Here is a 22,310-nt window from a genome sequence, read left to right as displayed (position 1 = left end):
TTACATATGGGCCTTCAAATTTTGGAGCTAGCTTTGCCGTAAAATTGTCTAGGGCACTTGATAAAGAAAATTTCCGCTTCAATACTTTATTCCCAACTTTAAAATCTGCTTCACGGCGTTTTCTATCGTAATACACTTTTTGCTTATTTCTTGCCGTATCCGAGCTTTTAAGCGCCTGATCAATCAGTTTTTGCACGTCTTTCTGTTTAAACTCTTGCTCTCTTTGTTGCACAAAGAATAATTTATTTAAAGGCGTAATTAACTTTCTGCCTAAAAATAATTCTGCTGGAGTTTTCCCCGTAGTATCGTGATTTGCCGTTCTTAAAGCATAAGCTAATTCATTTATGTAGCCATCCCAGCGCTTGTGATGTGTGCTCACGTAACTGCGAATTATTTTTACTATGTTTTTATTCACTCTTTCTGCTATGTTTGCCTGTGGTCTATACGGAACCATTTTGATATGGCGTATGCCAAGTCCACTGCATATGTTTTCAAATATTTGACTAATGAATTGTTTTCTGTTATCGCTAATGACTTTTATCGGTGCACCGTATTATAAAATGTATCTGTGTAAGAATGCATCTGCGACTGTTTTGGCTGACGCGCGTTTAAGTGGAACAATTTCTGTCCATTTTGAAAAATGATCTACTATTACTAAAAGAAAACGATTTTTATTTAACTCGCTCTGGGGGAAGGGACCAAGAAGATCTATGCCTAAAATTTCATTCGGAAATGTAGCGCGAATGCTATTTAAGTACCCGGCCGGGCTGTAATTAATATCATTTATTAACTGACATTGATTGCAGGACCTGACATACGCCGTTACTATTTTGTATAATTGCGGGAAATATACCGCCTCGCGTACCCTTTTTAAAGTCTTTCTGACCCCTAAATGACCCGCTGTTTTCGCGTCGTGTAATTCCTTCAAAATGCTTAATCGAAGCGAGGCTGGGATGACTGGTTTATACTCAAGATTTTCGTTTGTTGTTTTCGTATAAAATAATAAATTATCTATTATTTCATAGTTTTCTGCTCTATTTCTTATCGCATCGATATCTGTGTGCTCAAAGCTTTCGGGGTCTTTCAAATATGCATAGATATTTCCAAATTCAGGATCAGCTTTCAGTTCAGTGATAATCGTATCTCTAGAATCTAAAATTTTTGAAGTCAACACAGCGCATTTAAGTTCATTTCCTTCATCGTCCAGTTTTATACGAGAAAGTGCGTCAGCTACATTGTTTTCCTTACCCGGTTTAAATTTTATTCTGATATTATATTCTTGGAGTTTTAAAGCCCATCTTATTAACCTGGGCGTTAGGTATTTCCCCGAGTAAAGTCTACCAACAGCCGCATGATCCGAAAAGACTGTTACTGGCGCTTTGCCGAAATAAACTCGAAATTTGTGTACAGCCATTAATACGGCTAATGTTTCTCTTTCTGTAGCTGTATAATTCCTTTGTGTCTGATTCAATGTTTTACTAAAAATGCCAGAGGATGGCTATTTTGCATAAGAATCGCACCCACCGCATAGTCTGACGCATCTGCTGCAATTTCCAGGTTTTCGTCCCCCTCCGGGAATTTTAAAACAGGGGCATTGATGAGCGCTTCTTTTAATGTTTCAAAAGCTGTGTTTGCTTCCGCTGTCCACGTAAATTTACCTTTCTTTCTTTTGATTACTAAGAGTGGTTCAACAATATTAGCGAAATCTTTTATGAAAGACCGATAGTAAGAACATAACCCAAGGAAAGAAGAAAGTTTCTTGGCGGTGTTGGGCGGTGGGAAATTCTTGATGGCTTTTATTTTTGAATCTTGCGTTTCTATACCCCTTTTGCGAAATTTTATAACCGAGATATTTAAGTTCATTAGTTGCGAACTTGCATTTTGAGGCGTTAATTGTAAGACCGGCCTCTTTTAATAATTTAAAAACTTGTTCTAGATCATTAATGTGTTGTTCCAACGTACTACTCGTTATAATTATATCATCTAGATAAATTAAAGTTGATTTTCCTAGGACAGGCTTTAGAACAATGTCCATAGCTCTCTGGAATGTTGATGGAGCCCCACACAACCCAAAGGGCATGCGTAAAAATGCATAAGTGCCCGATTTTGTTATAAACGAGGTTTTATGTACGTCTTCGGGTCTCATAGCTATTTGATAGTAGCCAGACGTTAAGTCCAAAGTAGACATGTATCTTGTCGATCTGATCTGTCTAATGATTTCCTCTATAACCGGCAAAGGGTAAACTGGAAATTTAGTAATACTATTTAGTTTTCTGCAATCGATAGCAAACCTCCAAGCCCTTTTATCCGAATTAGGAAACTCGTTCTTTTTCCTACATAGTACGACTGGACTCGCGTACTCACTATTTATGGGCGTTATTATTTTATTCTTTAACATCTCCTGAATATATTCTTCGATGATTACGTCTTTTTGTTTGTCGTACCGATAAGGTTTAGTCCTACAAGGTTTTTCGGCAGTTACTTGTATCTTATGCGTTACTATCTGACAATTTCCCGGTTTTTCTGAAAATAAATTAGAAAAAGTACTCACCACTTGCTGTATTGCTTGCCTTTCATGGTCATTCAGATGGCTAAGGTCCACTTGCGGTGTCTCCACAGGTTCCACCACCCTCTGGTCCATCTCCAGCACCACGGAACTGTCTTGAAAATTCAATTTGGCCCTCGCGGCCCTGAAAACCTCCATACGTAAAATAAGAGAATTTTGCAGATTTTTCACTACAAAAATTAATACTTTGAGGCTTTCCTCTTTTACCTGTATGTTTAATGATAATTTCCCGATGCAGTGACATGTTTTTCCTTGCGCCGCTATAATTTCCGTATTTTTGGTTTTAAATAATCGTACCCTATAAAAATTCTTTTTTAAGAAATTTCCGCTCATAAAATTCCCTTCTGCTCCTGTATCGATGAGGGCTTCTACTGGTACATCGCCAACCAGGACTTGTATAATTGGTAGATGTGAGTTTTTTACGATGACCGTATTTAAATGTCTTTTTGAGGGTTTTTTTAAAACTTCCTGGGTCTGGACCCTCCCTTTCACAGGCCCCTCTACTCGTTTAAAGCTTTCCTTTCAATCTGTGCCTTCTGGGTACGCGGATGTTTATTTTCAAATTTTCTTTTTGGGCCTTGACCTTCGAGTTTCGATGAGTTAGCTTGATAGCTCTTTCCCCCATAAGAGCGATTTCCATTTCTGGTTTCCTCATTTAAAGATTTCCTTTGAGTACTTTGAGAATACGTTGCCCCTCTCGCTTTTTGCGCTATTCTGCGATTTTGAAACTTCACCGCCAATTCGAAGAGCTCCTGCAATGTGCTTGGGTTTCTAATTTCGAAGTAGTCTTGAACAGCGGGTAACAATCTTGGTATGATTATTTCAATAATCTCCGCATCGGGTTTCTTACCATACAGCATATCCGTCAGCTTAATTTTTCGTAGAATAAAGTCCGTCAATTCTTCTATATCCCGTTGATAGAAACTATATAGTTCGGCTTCCAGCCGTGCTCGATCTTTCACTATGGGGAAGGCCTTTACTAACGATTTTTTGAAATTTTCAAATGTATATGTCTGGCTCCCAAATTCCCCTAATAAAAATTTGCCTATATTTTTCCACCATAGCGCGGCCTGTCCTCTTAGTGCAGATGTGGCGATGGCAACTTTTTGTCTTTCAGGAACAGGGTAGAGCTGAAAGTGGTTTTCTAGACCTTCTAGAAATACCGCCACCGAATTTTTTCCGTCGAAATGGACGTTTGGCTTGATTGACGCTCTCAAAGTCTGGACCAGGTATCCAAATCCTTCCAATTGGCTTGTCATTTCCTGGTGTTGTCCAGCGGCTTCCATCGAATTTTCGGCCATTTCAGTTCGATAAGTGTTCGGGCGCAAATGTAGCGTTGCGCGCCTCCAACTTGCACGCAACCAAGAGGTGACTGTGAAAACTGGATAAAAGACAGAGTCTTGTTAAGGGTTTAAGTCCCTTTTTTATTCAACGTAATAAATTACAAGTGCGTGCTCTTGACGCTCACAAACTGCGCCAACTCGGCGGTCAAATAAAAATAATAACCTGAAAAGAAACTAAAGACAAGACTCTAACTACGAGGCTCTCTAAAAGTAACTAACCTCACCGCGTTTTACAATACCGCTGCTAATTCAGCAAACTTGAAGATCACGTTGAACGATTAACAATACTTCCAGGCAAGCACACAGGCCGAAACGCAGGGTTCTTCAATAGCTGGCTAAACTACCTCCGCGCTCGTGAAGTAAGAACAGCACACCTCGAACTCGTTTCCTTTCCATTTAACTCAGAATACTTCCGCTGATAATTTGAATCCTTGCGCGTTCTACTAAAATTTACATACTCTGGCATTGGCAGTTCTAGGGGAAAGTAAGGCTTGACAGGAAAGATAGTTTAAACTTAAAATAAATGTTAGTTAAAATAAATATAAACCCTACAGTGCATTTGTAATACGCATTTGTATGTCTTAATTCACTACCGTGCACTATCTAGATAAATTCGAAGTCCCCAACAGGACGGCCATATTGCCAACCCTGCCAAAATTTCAGCAGTAGCTGCGCAGAGTCCGTCCATGCAGTTCGGATATAAATTCTGCCTTGTATTTAATTGCTATTAACATTGATCTCTCATTGAAATTTTTGCTTTTATATACTGTGTCTGCCATCATGTGTTGTATAGTTTGCAACAACATTTACAAAAATTTCTAAGTCCTGAGTTGGGCAATGTAAATAGACAACTTTTGTTATAATTATCACCAGAGGTTCCTAAGCCTAAATCTCGACTTTTTACCCTAAGCCCACCTTCTTTTATTATAGTACTAGACACAGCAAACTCTAATAAAAGGTCCCCCTAGTCTTCCCCTTTTAATAATAAATAACTTTCATTAAGTCTCTCCTATTAGTTACCCCTAAATAATACTTTTTATTAGCTTTAATTTCGTTTAATTTCACTTCAGTTCTCCTATTTCTCAGCCCCTAACCAGCAGATACTAGCCAGACCCAAAATTTCTTAATCCTCTCTTCCTTCCCTTTCCGAAAACCTATCACTCAATAGTTTCAAAATTACAAGCCCTCCCCTCAATTTTTAATATTAAACTCATATTAAATACCTTCCTTCCTCTATAACTCGAGTTCTAACAGACTTAGAAACCTTATTCTTGTTGCTACTTTAATCTCTTATCCACAGCTTTAATCCTACACCACTAAAAAACCTCCCATCTCCTTGTGTCCCCCCGCCTTTTTTTTTAAACCTTTTGCCCTCAGGTTTTCAACAATATTCAACAACACTTTAGAACCTCTCTTCAAATAAATTTTTTTCCTATTTTTAATTACTCCTAATTAGCATTTTATTTCTCTTCCAACTTCCCAACTAAAAGTAGTAACTCCACCGGACCATTTCTGTTTACCAACACAAACTCCCTGCTTTATTCTACCACCATCCCCTCAATCCTAAACTAATTAATACATTTTTCAATTAGTTTAATTAACCTCTTGTCTCTCATTTTCACTTCTAATTTCCACTAATAAGCACCCGTAACAGTCTCAAAACTCCACTACAGAACCAGCTTCCCTCTTATAGCCCTACGCCCTCCTGACTTACCCTAAAACACATTAACTAATTATTCCGTAGATTCTCCCCCACTTTCCAATGCTAACGTAGGCCTTTCGCATCAATACTCACCCCCCTCATTTCCGAGCCTCTGGCATATCTCCTGGGAATGTCAAGATATATACTGCTGCTTCTCTGTATTGAATTGATAAATACTGTTCTTATTCTGTATTGAATTACCCATTTACCTATTATCATACTTGTAAATTTACATTCCGACATACATTCAAAGTGCATTTTCTTGTTTACTAACATTGCTATAATCACCACTTAATGTGTACTGTCCGATTCACTTACTTTACTTTAATGTCCTGTGGTATCACAGATTAAGCATACGACTGGTGGTGCCACACTGTGATATTAAGTGCTTACATCACGCATTCTCCCACCTTGCATACCTTAGTGTCCAACAAAACAAGGGGCTTTTTAATCAGTGCATCTCAAGAATCAACGAATCCGCTCTGACATGTCGCGTCCCTCATTTCAACCGACCGACACAGAGAATACCCAGTGACAAGGCATTTTAAATCCTGAAGCTTTACTGGCATCGGACATAACGCACGAAGAACGTGTACCCGTCCTAGCAGGAAACATTCGGCAAATCTCTGAAACGTTTCGAAGAAATAAATTCCTATTAACCCAAGATTTAAGGGAGCAATTGGAAAAGTCCTTAGACGTCCTACAAGAATTAGCACTTGCTGGACCAGCATACGCACCAAAGCCACTAACTGAAGAGACAGGCACCAATACTTCTACCTTTGTGTGCTGTCAAGCAGTTCACGCCTCCACACACCCTGTGCAACAGCCCAATAGAGAACCAGCTCTGACTTCGCAGTCCAATACCTCCATTCCGATGTTCGCTGAGGTATTGCGTAAATCCAGAATACCTAGCATCGTAATCAAGCCCATCACTAAAAAACCCACTGGAGAGCTAAGGAAAGAACTACAAGCAAAAGTTACCCTTACAAAGATCCCAGTCACAGTGGAATAGATCCAGCCTATGTCACAAGGAGGATTAGAGGTATTCTGCCAGACAGCAGAGGAACTTGACCAACTGCAACAGCGTATACAAAAAGCCAACATAGATGTCGACGGCAAGAGACGCCAAAGACGACGACCGGGGATCGCCATCCACAACGTTCCTGAGAGCACCAAGCCGAAGGAGATCATCTCCGAGCTTAGTACGACAACGGGAACATCGTCTAACCTCTACAAGGCGCTATTCCGACTTAAAGAAAGGCGACCAAAGACAGTTAAGTGGATTATCGAATGCGCAGCAGAAGGATTTGCCGCCGCAACCAAAGCTCGACGCATCTTCACTGCATGGCAATCTCATGGCATCTCTGAATTCATTGGCATCAGACGATGCTATCGCTGCAAGCAATTCGGGCATCATCAAGACGCGTGCAGGTCAAAGAAAGTCTTCTGCTCCGGCCCGCATCCAACCAGAGGTTGTACAGCTGAGCGCCCTCATGTATTAACTGCGCGGACTCTTGTAGATGGGCACAAGGTACAACTTCCCGACTTATGCTACCGAATGCCCAGTCTACCAGAGGGCAGTCGATACAATCCGCAGCAATACGGATTATTAATGACAGACCAGCTTGCACGACCTCGTTAGGTGAAAACAGTAAGCAGATGAAAGATACATCAACGACAAAGGATGCACTTAACATAATGCAGTCGGAACGGCAATCAGAAGCCAGGTGCCTGCAGATCAACCTACAGCATGCACGTGCAGCAACATCTCAGTTAGCTCTCTACGTTGCAGAGGAACGAATAGACCTAATCTTAGGTCAAGAACCATACTGCAGCAGGAATGGTAAAGCAGCAGGCTTCCACTTACAATGGAGCATTTATCAAAAAGAAGATATCGATCAACCACCAAGAGCATTTATAGCAAATTGCAACCCCAAATGGTCACCATTAATGATATCAACCGAAAGGGGCTTTTTAGCAATACTATTAGAGGTACTAAACCTAACAGTGGTGCTGGGTTCAATCTACTCTCCACCAACAGAAGAAGCAGATCCCACATTAGAACGCATACAACGATTGATGAGATCGCACAGAATAACTAACATACTATTTGCTGGAGATTTTAACGCACACAGCACCACCTGGGGCTACGCAATCACAGCTCCTAAAGGCCGCATCCTCGAGGACTTTGTTCACATCAGTAACCTCGTCATTCACAATCGTTTGAATGCACCGCCTACATTCAATAGACTACACTCGCGCGGCTGGCCAGACCTTACCATCACCACCCAACAGATGGCACCCATACTGCAAGACTGGACAGTCGTCGAAAACCTTAGTATCTCCGACCATAATTATATATGGTTTAATCTAGCAAATAGCACAGTCACCTCTATTCTTAACCGGTACAATCTCCCTGGACGGAAAGTTCGAGCATTCACAGCCATCATTAGAGCCCGTCTGGTACCTTTTGCAACCGCAATAAGACAAGCCAACAGCAAAGAGGCCCTCCAGAACCTCATCCAAGACATTTTAACCACAATCCAGAAGGCATGTGATGAAAATCTTCCCCTGCGCACGGCCAAAAGAATCACAACGCTGAATTGTTGGAATGGCACGCTTCGAAGTCAACAACAAAGGTGTCGTGTTCTACGGCGACGCCTAAAGAAAGAGCGCAGACATAACCTAGAAACTTCCACCCTGCTCATTTACCAACGGGAGCTAGCACTCTATAAGCGAATGATTCTGGAAGCTAAGATAAGCAGCTGGAGAAAATTCTGCACAGAAACTACGACCACCTTTGGTATCCACCACAAAATCGCAGCTGGCAAACTCTTCAAACCGGTTACTCTCTACCTCCAGCCAACGCCAAATACTAATGACCACCTCATGGAGGCTACGTTATCAGAGATCCTAAGGACAGTCTTCACCAAAGACAACCCCACGGAAGACACAGCCTTTCATACCATCGTCTGAAACCAGCCTCTTGAAATAAATACCATGGATGACCCTGATATTAAAACTGCAGAAATACTCGAGGTCCTTCGCCAGCTTCCGCAGCGTAAAGCACCTGAACCAGATGGCATCGACAGCCGGATAATAAAATTGATAGTGCGAACAAATGTCAACATCTTCCAACTGCTATTTAAGGATTTAAACATTTAACCGTTAACCATTCACTGAATTTTGTTGATCCAAGTACGGGCGCTCACACCAATACAATCGAAAGCACTTGGAGACACGTAAAAACACGTTTCCCAACATATAATAGGCAAAATGATGCGTCTTTCCACTTGGCTATGTTTATATTCGAAAAACGTTGCTATGAAAAGAAAATTGATTTGTGCAATGCATTTTTTGAGATTATCAGAGATGTAGATTGGGAAAATTTTACTCATAACCTTTAGAGTGTTTTCATTGCTTAGCAGAAAAAAATACCGGGACATTTCCCAGGTGTTTCAAAATCGGTCACGTAGTCTTGTTCCTGAAGAAGGAAGGATAAAGATCCTACGAGACCAGAGTCATTCAGACCGATATGCTTACTCTCTACCCTGGGTAAGGTTTTAGAAAAGATACTCATGACAAGGCTAAGACACCATCTGCACAGTACCCGGTTCCTGAGTCCAATTCAATTTGGCTTTAGCCCAGGACAATCAACACTACATACCCTTATGGAAGTCAAAAACCAAATACTGGCTAACAGATCCTCTGGCTACCACACAGCGTTCATTTCAATAGATCTTAAAAGCGCTTTCGATACGCTATGGTGGCCAACAATATTACAAGCCCTACGAACCGCTAACTGCCCAAGCAATATTTACAACACCATCGTAAACTATTTAGCGGACCGCCGGCTGATCCTTCCACATAACAGCGGAATTATAGAACAAGATCAGACACAGGGATGCCCGCAAGGCTCATGCGCCGAACCGTTCCTATGGAGCATAACCTTCAATGGAGTCCTCATCAATCCATGGCCTGACCATACAAGGATCATTGCTTACGCAGACGATACAGCCCTAATCGTCAAAGGAAAGACCAGGGAACAGCTTCAGGCCAATGCAATCAAATCCTGCTCCCTTTTCCAGGAGAGATGCACAGCCCTAAAACTTCAAATAGCAGGGCCAAATCTCAAATTTTGCTCGTCCCGAAAAAAGGCGGATCGCTGGCAAGACAGCCAAGGATAACTTTAAACGAACATCGCCTCCGCATCACTCCAGTGCTGAAATATCTAGGAATCCTCTTTGACACCAAATTGAACTGGATTCCCCATGTGTTTGAGCTGAAAAAGAAAACTGCAAGATTAGCCCAACCGCTAAGATATATGCAGGGCTATAAATGGGGTCTCAATCCCTATACCAGAAAACGCTTTACACAGCAGTAGCCGAGAAAGTTATAACTCATGGAGTGGTTGTTTGGTCAGGCATCTACTAAGCATACAAAGGCCTTTTTTCCTGAATGTCACCAAGGCCTTCCGAGCATCCCCAAAAATGCGTTATGCGTACTAACAGGATTGCTACCGCTCCATCTGAGCGTAGAAAAGGAAGCAGCCTATCAGGAGATCACTCAACTTGGCAATCTTACCAGCTTCAGAGGCGAGCTATACTCACCAGCCGATTTTGAACAAAAGATGATACTCCTTGCCGATCACCCCCTCAACGCAGGGACAGGGAGTAAAGATTAGCATCAAGCAAAACACCAGTGTAAAGGAAGATGATCTAGTGTATTATACCGACGGGTCAAAACTAGATGAAAATACAGGTTGCGCCTATGTTGCCCTCAGACAGCAAAGCACAATAACACAATGGAAAGGTCACCTGGACACAAACAACAGCGTGTTCCAGAGTGAAGTAATGACCATCAAACAAGCTGTACTTATGATAATCCAACAGCGGCAAAGAGACAGCTTCTTTATAACAGACAGCCTCTCCTCACTGTATGCAATTGTGAACCCTGTGCACAGCTCTCCACTGGTTGCAGAGATTCAGACACATCTGCGTGACCACAGTCATCTGAACACCAGGATAGAATAGACCAAGGCCCACGTCGGCAACAGGGGAAACGAGCAAGCAGACCAACTTGCAAAGGAGGCCGCAAGAAACATCAATGCGAAACATATCACCATCCCATGGCCAGTTTCATATTTAAAGAAAAGTCTGAAACACAAGGCAAAATCCCTTTGGCAGGAGGAATGGGATACTGGTGAGACAGGACGCCGTGCTCACTATCACGTCCCTACGGTAGACTCAGACCGTCTCATACTGTATGCGCAAATGGTCCGATACATTACCGGACACGGTCCTTTCCCCGTGTACTATGAAAAACACGGGATTGCACAAAACACACATTGTACCTGTGGTGAGATGGGCACCCCAGATCATTATGTTACTCAATGCCCGCTTACAGCAGATCTGCACCTGTCAATTCCAACTACAAGCACGCAGGCTTTCTGCAGATTTATGGTTAAAGACAAACGTACTGTCCGTAAAATCAACAAGATAGTTGATAAACTCATGAACTTGGGCACAGACTCATGTCTAATCTAAAGCAAACGTGCTAAGATATGATATGCAAATGCAAGGTGGAGTGTGCAATGCCATTTACCATGTGCCATGTATCATGTAAATTAAAAACCATTAATGTAATAGTAGATCGAAGTTAATTTAATGATAAGGTAAGGCGTTATTTCGTCTTATCAATCTGATGTGTAGAATATAATGTAATGTGTAAACCATGTATCGCAATATATAATGCAATATGTAGTGTAGTATGTACTGATAAACGGAGTATGCACTATCTTGTTAATTTGATATGTAGTACATTATCAAATACGTAAGGCAAGTATCGTAATATATAAAGTAATCGTAATAGTGTCATATGTATCATATAATAAATAATGTAATATGTAATGTAATCGTAATAGTGTCATATGTATCATAATATAGAATGTAATATGTAATGTAATCGTAATAGTGTCATATATATCATAATATATAATGTAATACGTAATGTAATCGTAATAGTGTCATATGTATCATAATATATAATGTAATAGTAAAAGTGTCATATGTATTATATTATATATATTGTAATCGTAATAGTGTCATATATATCAAAATATATAATGTAATATGTAATGTAATTGTAATAGTGTCATATGTATCATAATATGTAATGCAGTACGTAATCTAGTATGTACTGATTAATAAGCAACATGACACACAATGCAAAGCCCAACTGAAACAATGTGAATGCAAACTGTATAATAGTATTATGCATAACGATGTAGGCAGTGTATCGAGTAACGGGTACAATTGGCATGGTCCAGATGACAATTCAATATGCATCCAGTGTATAAAGCCTATCATGTGTATAAATTATCCTGTTTAATGCAATGCCTGTGTATAACTAATTTCCTGTGAATAATTTAACCCGTATCGTGCTTATAACCCACAACTGCGTATAATGTTCCTACGTACCATTGATTTCCCCGTATATAATGTAATGCGTACGCAGTGTATAATGATAATATAATGCGTATCCTGTGTCTAATGCGAATCCTGTGAAAAATAACCCTTTTATAATGTACCAAATATAGGGTTTATTAGGAAAGAATTTTAATGTAATAAGTTGATGTGAAGTTTAATGTAATGTTAGGGTAAGGTATTAATTCGATATGTAGTATATAATGCAATGTGTAAATCATGTATGTAATATATAATGTAACATGAAATGTAAGATAAAGGTGGACGTGGTGCTGTGCTGATTAACCCAAATGGTAAAGGGGCAGTGCCCACGTCCTCCGTCGCTTATCGCTTATCGCTTACAATGGTATGATTCAAGAAACGATTTTCTTTACTGAAATTGCTTGTCTGCTTTGGTAAAGGTGACTGTGCTTCTCGCATCCCAGAACTTCAACAAAGTTTAAATCATTTTAAAGTTTTCTGATTGGAATTTTTGCAAAAGAGTATTTTAAAGTGTATTTTTACAAGAATCGTATCGGAAAGTAGAAAAACAGTGCTTAAATAAAAATAATATAAGAAAATAACAGAAAATAAAATATAATAAAAGTAATTCCAAAATTAATGGATTTATGCAACATTTGCGAAGTTTTAGGCAATCACTAAAGATTCTTTAAAATAATCGTGGTAAGTTTTGGTGCGATAAAGTAACTACACAAATTTTACGAAACAGCTTCATTTGAAATAAGTTCATATAAACGGAGTTCTGCAATCTAAAAGCATTTCTTAAATGTAGCAGCCCCCCCCTTCGGTGGTCGACGTAGAGAACTCGAAGCTACTGGCTAGGATCTGTACCTATGCAGTCTCGGCCACGGGGGTATAAAATTTATGAGCTTGGCGGTTCCCGAAGGTCTATGAGGTGGGTCTATACTCACTCTTCATGGGCCGGATGGCCCATGAAGTCCTCATCCACCAGAGTATTGGTACCCAATTAGCAAACTGGACCATTGAGAATCTGGTCACTGCTGTCCTTGGTATTCCATGTAATTCCTAAGGAGAGGGGCATCCCGTGTAGTGCTGACAGGTAGCATTAATCAACGGCCAGTCTTCGCTCCAAGGTCACAAAACCCAACCCAGCCATCGTGGTCTCGGTCTGGTCGGGACGGAGGTTCTGACTGGCTCGTGTTAGCGGTGGGTAATAAGAGGGAGCTATAAAATTGTTGGCGTCTCAGGGATGTGGGACCCTGGGCCCAGCAAGTGAGTACACTGTGGTGTCGCTTTAGGGTGACGAGATACTGGTGATGTATACCAGTCCCCGAATGTGATTAAGTTCACGGGCGGTGGTATTAGATTACTTTACCTTAAATGTAGCAGACACCAAATATTAAGCAATTTTAAAGATATACCATTGAAACAAGACTGAAATAAGGAAAGCACATGGAATATGAAGTATCACGTATGAATAAATACGAGTAAAAGGGTAAAAATGTAAATGAAGTTATGTCTTTAAATAACATAATGATAAGATGCAATCTACTTACACTGTCATTAACTGCAGTGACGTAGCCAATTAAAGTAACGAATGTGAAAACTAGAAGGAATGGTGTGAATTACAACTAATACGTAACGAAAAAATGAAATGAGTAAGCAATGACACGAAAATAACAAATAATGTAAAATGATGTACAGCTATCTAATCCCAAAATAACACAATATATTACTTTGTTTTCTACAGGGAAATTCAACTCATTGTGAATATATTAATATTTTGTAGAAAATGTATGATTTTTAAACATAGCAGTTACTTTAAGCAAAATAAATAAATAAAAATATTACCACAAGCAGAATTTTGGAAGCTTTTTCTACGGAACATTTCTTGTGAGTACATTTCAAATAAATTCGTCTGTTCCAACCTATTAAAATCCAAAGCAATCCTCCTGAGAGCACAACGGCCAGACATGTGAGAAGCAATTTTGAATATGAAAGCATGTATCCTTGGAGCTGCTGCAGATGGAAAAACAATCATCATTAGTTCATTACTCTTTCAATAAATCTATCCAATACGCTCTGTTGCGCAATCCTGTGACATAAATTCAAAACTTATTTCATGAACATAAATCTGAGAATTTTGGACAACCATAAAATTATAGTATGTTCTATAATCAATATGAATTTCCACGAAAGACACGATGTTATATTTTTCCTCCATAGCAAAGGGGTTCAAAAGAGTTAAATGACAAAGGGAAAATAAAATACCAGGAAAGGTGGATACAATTTTTATTTCCTTAAATATTGTTCGTGGGTGATTTATTAGAATTATAAAGTATTATAAAGCATTTCGTTTGCAAAAGGCTTCTCAAATTAAAATACAATTTTTGTACGGTCACCGTAGAGAAAAATGTCCAGTTAGTAAAGTTATAAGGTGTTTCTCCCGCCTTCCTAGCGTGCCTTTGTGGTGTAGTGGTCAGCACACTGATCGGTATTTCAGAGGTCCGTGGTTCGATTCTCGGCGAAAGCGGTTGCTAATTTTTCATCTCTCCGACCTCAAAATATCCTAATGTCTCTATAAAGTCTTCACTGTGTGTTAATAAGTTAAACCCAAAATTTTCACACCTGTACGTAAAGCATTTACTGAAATATTAGAAATTATTAAATTTCATGGTAATAATCATAAAGATAAAAATGAACACTATGTATACAGTGTAGAACTATTAATAGCAATTTCTTACTAGGTAGGCCAGTTAAAAAAATAAACAGGGTTCGTACACATTTCTGCACACAGAAATCAAGTACTTTTAAGGACTTTTAAGGACCATTAATGAAAAAATTAAGGACCTATGAGCAAATGGGAACTGAATAAATTCAATTAAAAATACTATTCTATGCCTGAATTTCACTTTTGTAATACCATCCTAAAAATAAAATAGATCCCTGAGTAGTATGCATTATTACTAAACATGAATTAATTAACATAATGATTAATAAGCTTGAGAATAAAATAAACTTTATACAATTTATCAAGTAGGATTAAATATTTTACACTTATATTAGTTGGACATATTTGAAAGAAGATGTCATTTACTTACGTTTTACTAATAGTTAGATTTATGTTGATTTTTTTATGTCTCATTTTGTTACATACTTAGTCAGTCTAGAGGTTTAGTAAATAGCAGGTAGATTTTATGTCAAACGGTATAGGTTAAAATGAGAAGTAAGATCATAATCAGCATGATTCATAAAAAAAGACTGAATGTTGTCACCGCTGTTGCTTGTCTAGAGAGGGACGTGCTCATTAGAACAAACCCGAAAGGTCTGATGTAGACACAGTTGGCAAGTGTTGAAACTTAGTCAGGCTCTGTTTGATGCAGTTAGTGTCATAGCTTTGTGTAGAGAGCCCAGTTAATATACTTTAATGTTCCAATAAGCGATTAAAGTAAGATGATGATAAGTTGTTTTGTATTATTTTTAAGTTTCACTAGATGCAAAGAATAAATTTTACTTGAATTTTTAAATTTTTGTGTTTTATCTTGTGACCACAGTAAGTGTTAATGAAAGGCAATAACTCACTTTAATATGTAGAGATAACTTTTAAGGGTAAGCAGTTAGTTATAAATAATTAAATTAGGTAATTAGATAACCTTAGTCATTATGAATTTACATGGCCACTATTAAATTTTATGTTTTAACAATATTTGTTAAAAAAGCCTATTAAAATCAAAATCTAATAAAATTTCACAGTTTAAAATACATGTATTTTATGACATTGATTCTTAAACGATATTAGGATACATATTAAAAGCTACAAAACATTTATGTTTTGTGACAACACTCAACAAAATATTTATCCTTCATTTTAATTTGAAGCCTTTCCAAACATTTAGGCTAGTTTATATAGATTTCCTTCTCTTTAATCATCTTTTCTAACAATTAGAGAGTTTTCTCAATATGCAAACCCTCACTAGTTTCTGCGTGCTTATCTCCTAACTTGTCAACATCTCCACAAGGTATCTATGAGGGTTTACTTGATCTGGTAAAAAATAAATAGTCCCAAACACCCCACTGAATCATAAACTGAAAGGCTGAAATTATAAACAATTGGGTAAGTTACATAATAATAACTGCACATATCTTTGAGGATTAATTTTCTTTATGTATTCAGTTTCTTTCTTCAACACGGTTCCTTTTCATTTTAGAATTTTTGGATCCAATTATTTCTGTTATTCTAAAAAACACTAAATGCATTTAGAATGTATAGAAAAAGTGGCTAATTTTATTTCTTTAGTAATATGAACATTCAGAAGAAATATGAAATATATATGGTAAAGCCCGGTTACAAAGCTGGTGTGGTAGAATTTTTAGAATTTAGTGACACACCGAACAACAAAATCTAGAAATAGCAAAACGTTTAGAGTTTAGGATTCACAGAAATTGCATCAGGTGGGAAAATGCCTAGTGCCAGCTCTGTGTATGATGCATTAAGGCATATTAGATGAATCTTTTAAATTGTAAGTTTTCAATTTCTTTATGAATAAAAAAATCCCTTTCTATAATGCCTGCCCAGTGAAAAGATTAGAAGCATTTTTGATATTTTTGATGCTTGTGTCTAGTGAAATGTAGAGATAATAAAGGGGAGATAAACATGTTAAGAAAACGATTCTAGTATCAGGAGTAAAACATTTAAATATTATGTTTTCATTGTTCTTTCAGACGTTCTCCAAAAGGTAAGAAATTCATCGCAAACTTTCTGTAAAATACATCCATTACGTGTCGATATCATGGAGACATTTTTCATTTTGTCACATATTTCTCGAATCTTCTAGAATCGTGGGTCCATAAATCTTGACTTCAAACCCTTCTAAACTTTACAAGCTTCAATGTCTAAAATACTAAAGAAAAATTATCCCTACCAATTCCGTAACAGCAAAAAGTCAGAAATATTTTGAAAAAAAAAGAAGGAGGGAAAAAGTGTAAAATTAATTTTATAGAGAAAACTGGTGCATATTCTGAGAATTTTGAATATTCCGAGACAATTGCATAGGAAAAACGCTTACTATGAAAAAATTAAAAAGAAGACATGTTTAGTTAATTGCATAGCTAATTTTACTCTTGCTAAGAGCTGTTTCGTAAATTATGCTTTATAGCAATATGCCTTATTTATCAGATTCATAATATTGTATAAGTTGCCAAAATGAAACTTTAAAATATGACAGCAAAAAATAGAATGTTTTATTTTAATGTTATTTTTTATATATAATTTCAATATATTACTGTGGGGAAAGGCAACGACCATAGTTGATAACACACATTTATTACTATTTACAAATATAGATTACATTAGGATTACAATTAATGAAAATGGTATACGAGCGATCGAGCGACGTCTGCTCCGCTCGCCAGCTAATCCTCGTCCTCTCCCGAAGGCGGGAAACACATGCTGACGCAAATGCATACGTTAGGGCCATAGTTCTTTAAACAGTAAAAAAGGACAATATGAATATGAAATAGGGTATGTATGAATGAGAATTGAACAGTATAAGCACAGCTTAAAATCGTAATACTAATAAATTATGAACGAATTAGGGAAAAATGGGCCTACCTAACTTCCGGGCAGTCCTTATAATCCAATATATATCTTGGCCAATCCAATGTAATCCAAAATCGAATTTCGATTTAACGTCCAAAATCAGAAGAATGGACAAGTAGCATGTAACATCATTCACATATGTCGTCCAGCTTGAAGAATATTAAATCGTCATAAAGGCACGTCTTCATTCACATACGTCGTCTGGCTTGAAGAAGAATATTAAATCGTCATAAAAGCATGTCTTCATTCACATACGTCGTCTGGCTTGAAGAAGAATATTAAATCGTCATAAAAGCACGTCTTCATTCACATACGTCGTCTGGCTTGAAGAAGAATATTAAATCGTCATAAAAGCATGTCTTCATTCACATACGTCGTCTGACTTGAAGAAGAATATTAAATCGTCATAAAAGAATGTCTTCATTCACATACGTCGTCTGGCTTGAAGAAGAATATTAAATCGTCATAAAGGCACGTCTTGCCTTTGTTAGCTTTCTGAACGTCTTTAGTGATTGCTGGTGTCTAGGGTTCGATTATAACGCCTGCACAAAAGGCACGGTCGAGACCCCAAAATGTGGGGAAAGGCAACGACCATAGTTGATAACACACATTTATTACTATTTACAAATATAGATTACATTAGGATTACAATTAATGAAAATGGTATACGAGCGATCGAGCGACGTCTGCTCCGCTCGCCAGCTAATCCTCGTCCTCTCCCGAAGGCGGGAAACACATGCTGACGCAAATGCATACGTCACACAGTAGGGGATTAGGGAATATCATGACATAACATTTCCCACATTACCATTATTTTAATGAAATTTATCAATGTTATGATGCTTTAAAAAAACTGGTCGAAAAATTGTCAGATCTCGGAATTAAAAATTTTCTATAGAAACTGATCCTAAAATCGCCAAAATGTTGACAAGTCGCCAAATTTAGAGCTGTTTAATAAAAGAATTCACATTCCCAAAAGCGAAAAGTTGTTTAAGAGTTCTTTATTAGAAAAAAGGAAATTCAAAATGCTAATGTTTCACTTCTTGCTTAGAAACTCAAGTATCCCATCATTTTTATTAGAAATAGAAACAAATTATAACTCATGAACCCATTCAAAAGATAACCATATATGTCAGTGAATCGCCACAAATATTCCTCCAAAATGCTAATTCACACTCAAAATGGCAGTCATAAAAACAAACAGAAATTTCAGATGATTAAAATTGAGGACCTTCTGCTGATTTTGACCAAAATTAAGGACTTTAAGGACCAAAAATCAATTCCAAAAAATTTAAGGACTTTTAAGGACTCTTAAGGACCGTACGAACCCTGAATAAATTATACCAGTGATACCTGCAATGAATTTATTCCCCGTGTTCATCTGTAGCACGAAACACTTAACTTCATATGGTAAATTTAGTTTCATAGGCCAACACGAAAGTTTGATAAGGTTCATTTCCTCATTCACATTTCTTTATAAGATATGCTTATTTCAATCGCCTCTATCTGCCTATTCACTTCTTCCAGGTGTTTGATTCGGTCTTTGATCCTCGTACGAGTAGGTTGCGCGTCATGAGCGCTCCGCAGGAGACGTGTAATTTAGCTGAAAATGGCGCACTAATGGATGTTAGCGATCCACCAGAGATGCCTTCTACAATTGAGAGCTGCGTTGGGCTTTCTCCACAAACTCAAATCGACGATGCTAATATGGAATACTACCAGGATAAATTATCGGAACTGGAAAAAGAAATTGATGGAATTAGAACCACGATTAAGGCTTGTCAACGACTTCGACCAATATCGGATCCTGACGTTACAAGGGATATTATGAGGAAGAATGTGCAAACCCTCCAGGCTCAGGCAGCTGATATAAGAGGTAAGTGCAATATGACTTGTTTCTCAGGCATTGTACCCCCAGTTAATTCCAATCTTAAAAGGAAAAGTGATGAAACTAAGGCTAAAAGGAAAATTAGTAGTAATCTCATTAATATTGATAGTGATGGATTTAAACTACCTAACAAAACTTCTAAGCAGCAAAAGTTAGAAAAAGTTTCTGTAATTGTTGAAAGTACTAATAGATTTAATGTTTTAAATGAAAATTCTGATAATGTTGAAAGTGCTACTGTTAGGATTAACCCAGACGAACAGGTGTTGCAGCAGCAGCCGACCGACAGTCAGATACAGCCTATTCCTCCTATTATGGTCTGTAACGGAAAACTAACTCATGAGGCGTTTTTAAAAGAACTATCATTGAAAACGGAAGCCAAATTCTTGGGAAAGGTCAATGGAGAACTTCTAAAAATATTACCTCGGATCACAGGCTACTAATAGCTTTATTTATGGAAAAAAAAAGTGGAGCACTACATTATTAATGCAAACTACGCAAGACCGATCAAAGTGGTTTTTCGGGGCTTATCCTTAACCACAAAAAGAGACGACATTACCAGCGCTCTGACTGCCAAAGGATTTGGAATTAGCAAGTTACTCAGTTAACAAGACAACGAACCAAAGCTTCCATGCCTCTCTTTCTAGTGCAGGTCATCAAGAATAATATAGCTGAGGAAATATACCATGTTAATGATTTACTACTCTTTGCAGTAACGGTAGAAAAATATGTATCCAAGAATCAGGTGCCACAGTGCTATATTTGCCAAAAGTGGCATCATTCTTCGGAAAATTGTCACTTCGCTCCACGCTGCGTTAAATGCTCACTTGAGCATAAAACCATGGACTGCCCTACGAAAGGCAGGATGGAAGAACCAAAGTGTGCGAACTGTTTAAAAAATCCCGTGGCTTCCTACCGTGGTTGCGAGAAATTTCCAAGGAACAGAATTAACCCTCAAAAAAAGGACAGTACAGTGCAAAAAGGCATTTCTTTTGCGGATATGTTAAAAAATCAGGCGCGTATGTTTAATGAAAATTCAAATATTCATACCCCAAAATCGACTTCTGGTGCACAAACTGAGACCTCAAAGAATACTGATAATATTAAACTAACTGATTTTAGTAATACATTGAAAATTTGAAATATGTCTAATGCTAAAACTTCAAACGTGAATTTATCTGAAAAGGTTGTGCATAATACCCAGGAGAAGCCACAAGGCTCTGAACTCTTCAGTTTTATCAAAAATATATCGGAGTTCAATAATATATTAAGCATTAATAACATTAGATTAATGAATAATGTGTTTAAAAATTATTTGCCTAGACTTAAAGAATTATGTGATCCAGTTGACAAACATTTTATGCTTTATGAAATTGTAAACGAAATTCATAATAATGTCTCAGGTTAATCAGAATATTTCTCTTACTGTTATTACTTGGAACGCAAATGGATTGTTCCAAAAAGCTTATGAGCTTAAGGAGATTTTACATGAAGTTTTCGCTGATATTGTACTCCTACAAGAACATATGCTTGGGCCCCATAATTATTTCAGAGCTTGCAACTATGTCACTCACCGCTGGGACAGACCTACAATCCGAAGGTACGCACCCAGAGGTAATGCACGGGGAGGTCTGCTAATTTTCATTAAGCGCTCCATTTCTCATTATGTCACGCGGTTACCTCAGCTTTTAGCTATTGAAGCCTATTACGCTCACGCCAAACACATTGTTATATAGAAAAAAATTATGTTGGTGTTTTAATACCTTATTCCTTTATAACTTAAACTTAACTGACTGACTGTGGTGCCGAATAAATTAACAAAAAAAAAAAATCAAATATCAAATAATTCACATTCAAAATCTAATTCATAATATTCATATATCATTTCGACATTCTTATAAACATTCGTATAGTGGTAGTACAATTTAACTTTTAGGTTTGCGTTGTGAGTAACCTATGCAAAAGGAAACATCAATAACCCCAAATTCAATTAAACTCCATGATTCTTAAAAGCCTCCCGGCTCAAACAAATGGAGGGACATGACAGACCACAGTAAATTATGCACTAAATTGAACAAAAAAAACATAGTATATATAACAAACACATTTATTAATTTCTAGAATATTCAAACATATGATAACTAGGTAAACTGATTAGTCCTCTACAATTTAAACTTAAGATGCAAATTAACATATATATCATTTTAAATCTTGCACTCATGTTAGGTGTACAAATTTTTTTTTTACATTACATAAGTCACTAGTTTAAATAGAAAAGACCAAAAAAGGAAAATCACTCACAGGGTGAAGTTCATACATTAAACTCCTATGCCATCATCGACTGATTACTATGGAGTGTTAATAGTTCAACGGATTGTCCAACTCATTTTGTTGATCCATCGAAGAAATCCGGAATGCCATCATCGACTGATTAATACGGAGTTCTAGATAGTTCAACAGATAGTCTAGCTGCTTTTAAATCAGGAACGCTACGCCTTCAGCAAAATCAAGACTCAAGGAAAACACAGGTATCAGGATGCTTCCTTTAAATCAGGAACAGTCTTTATCAGGAACGCTAACGCTTCAACAAAATCAAGACTCAAGGAAAACACAGGTATCAGGATGCTTCCTTTAAATCAAGAACACTTCAATAAATTCAAGACCCCCAGGAAAAAAAAAACCCGTATTAGAAAAAAGTTGGGAGATCCGGGACGAACACCTGTATTAAGGTAACCTCGAGAATGTCAAATTAAAGTTCTTGGGAAAATA

The 22,310-nt window shown here is 37.7% G+C and overlaps 1 protein-coding gene across 1 annotated transcript in view; it reads right to left on the bottom strand.

The window, feature by feature from the left end:
* LOC118193580 (polyamine-transporting ATPase 13A3-like) overlaps positions 1–22,310 on the bottom strand; it is a 236,671-nt gene that overhangs the window by 140,211 nt on the left and 74,150 nt on the right. Inside the window, exon 3 of the mRNA XM_085825885.1 lies at positions 13,909–14,076. Coding sequence (XP_085682011.1) covers positions 13,909–14,076 — 168 coding nt within the window. The remainder of the gene's footprint in view (positions 1–13,908; positions 14,077–22,310) is intronic.

This window comes from Stegodyphus dumicola, chromosome 1, assembly GCF_044657685.1.
Source record: "Stegodyphus dumicola isolate Sdum_Otavi_A_Nest chromosome 1, ASM4465768v1".
Taxonomy (NCBI): Eukaryota; Metazoa; Arthropoda; class Arachnida; order Araneae; family Eresidae; genus Stegodyphus; species Stegodyphus dumicola.
The sequence above is the reverse complement of the archived record's forward strand: the minus strand, read 5'-3'. Positions and strand labels throughout refer to the sequence as shown.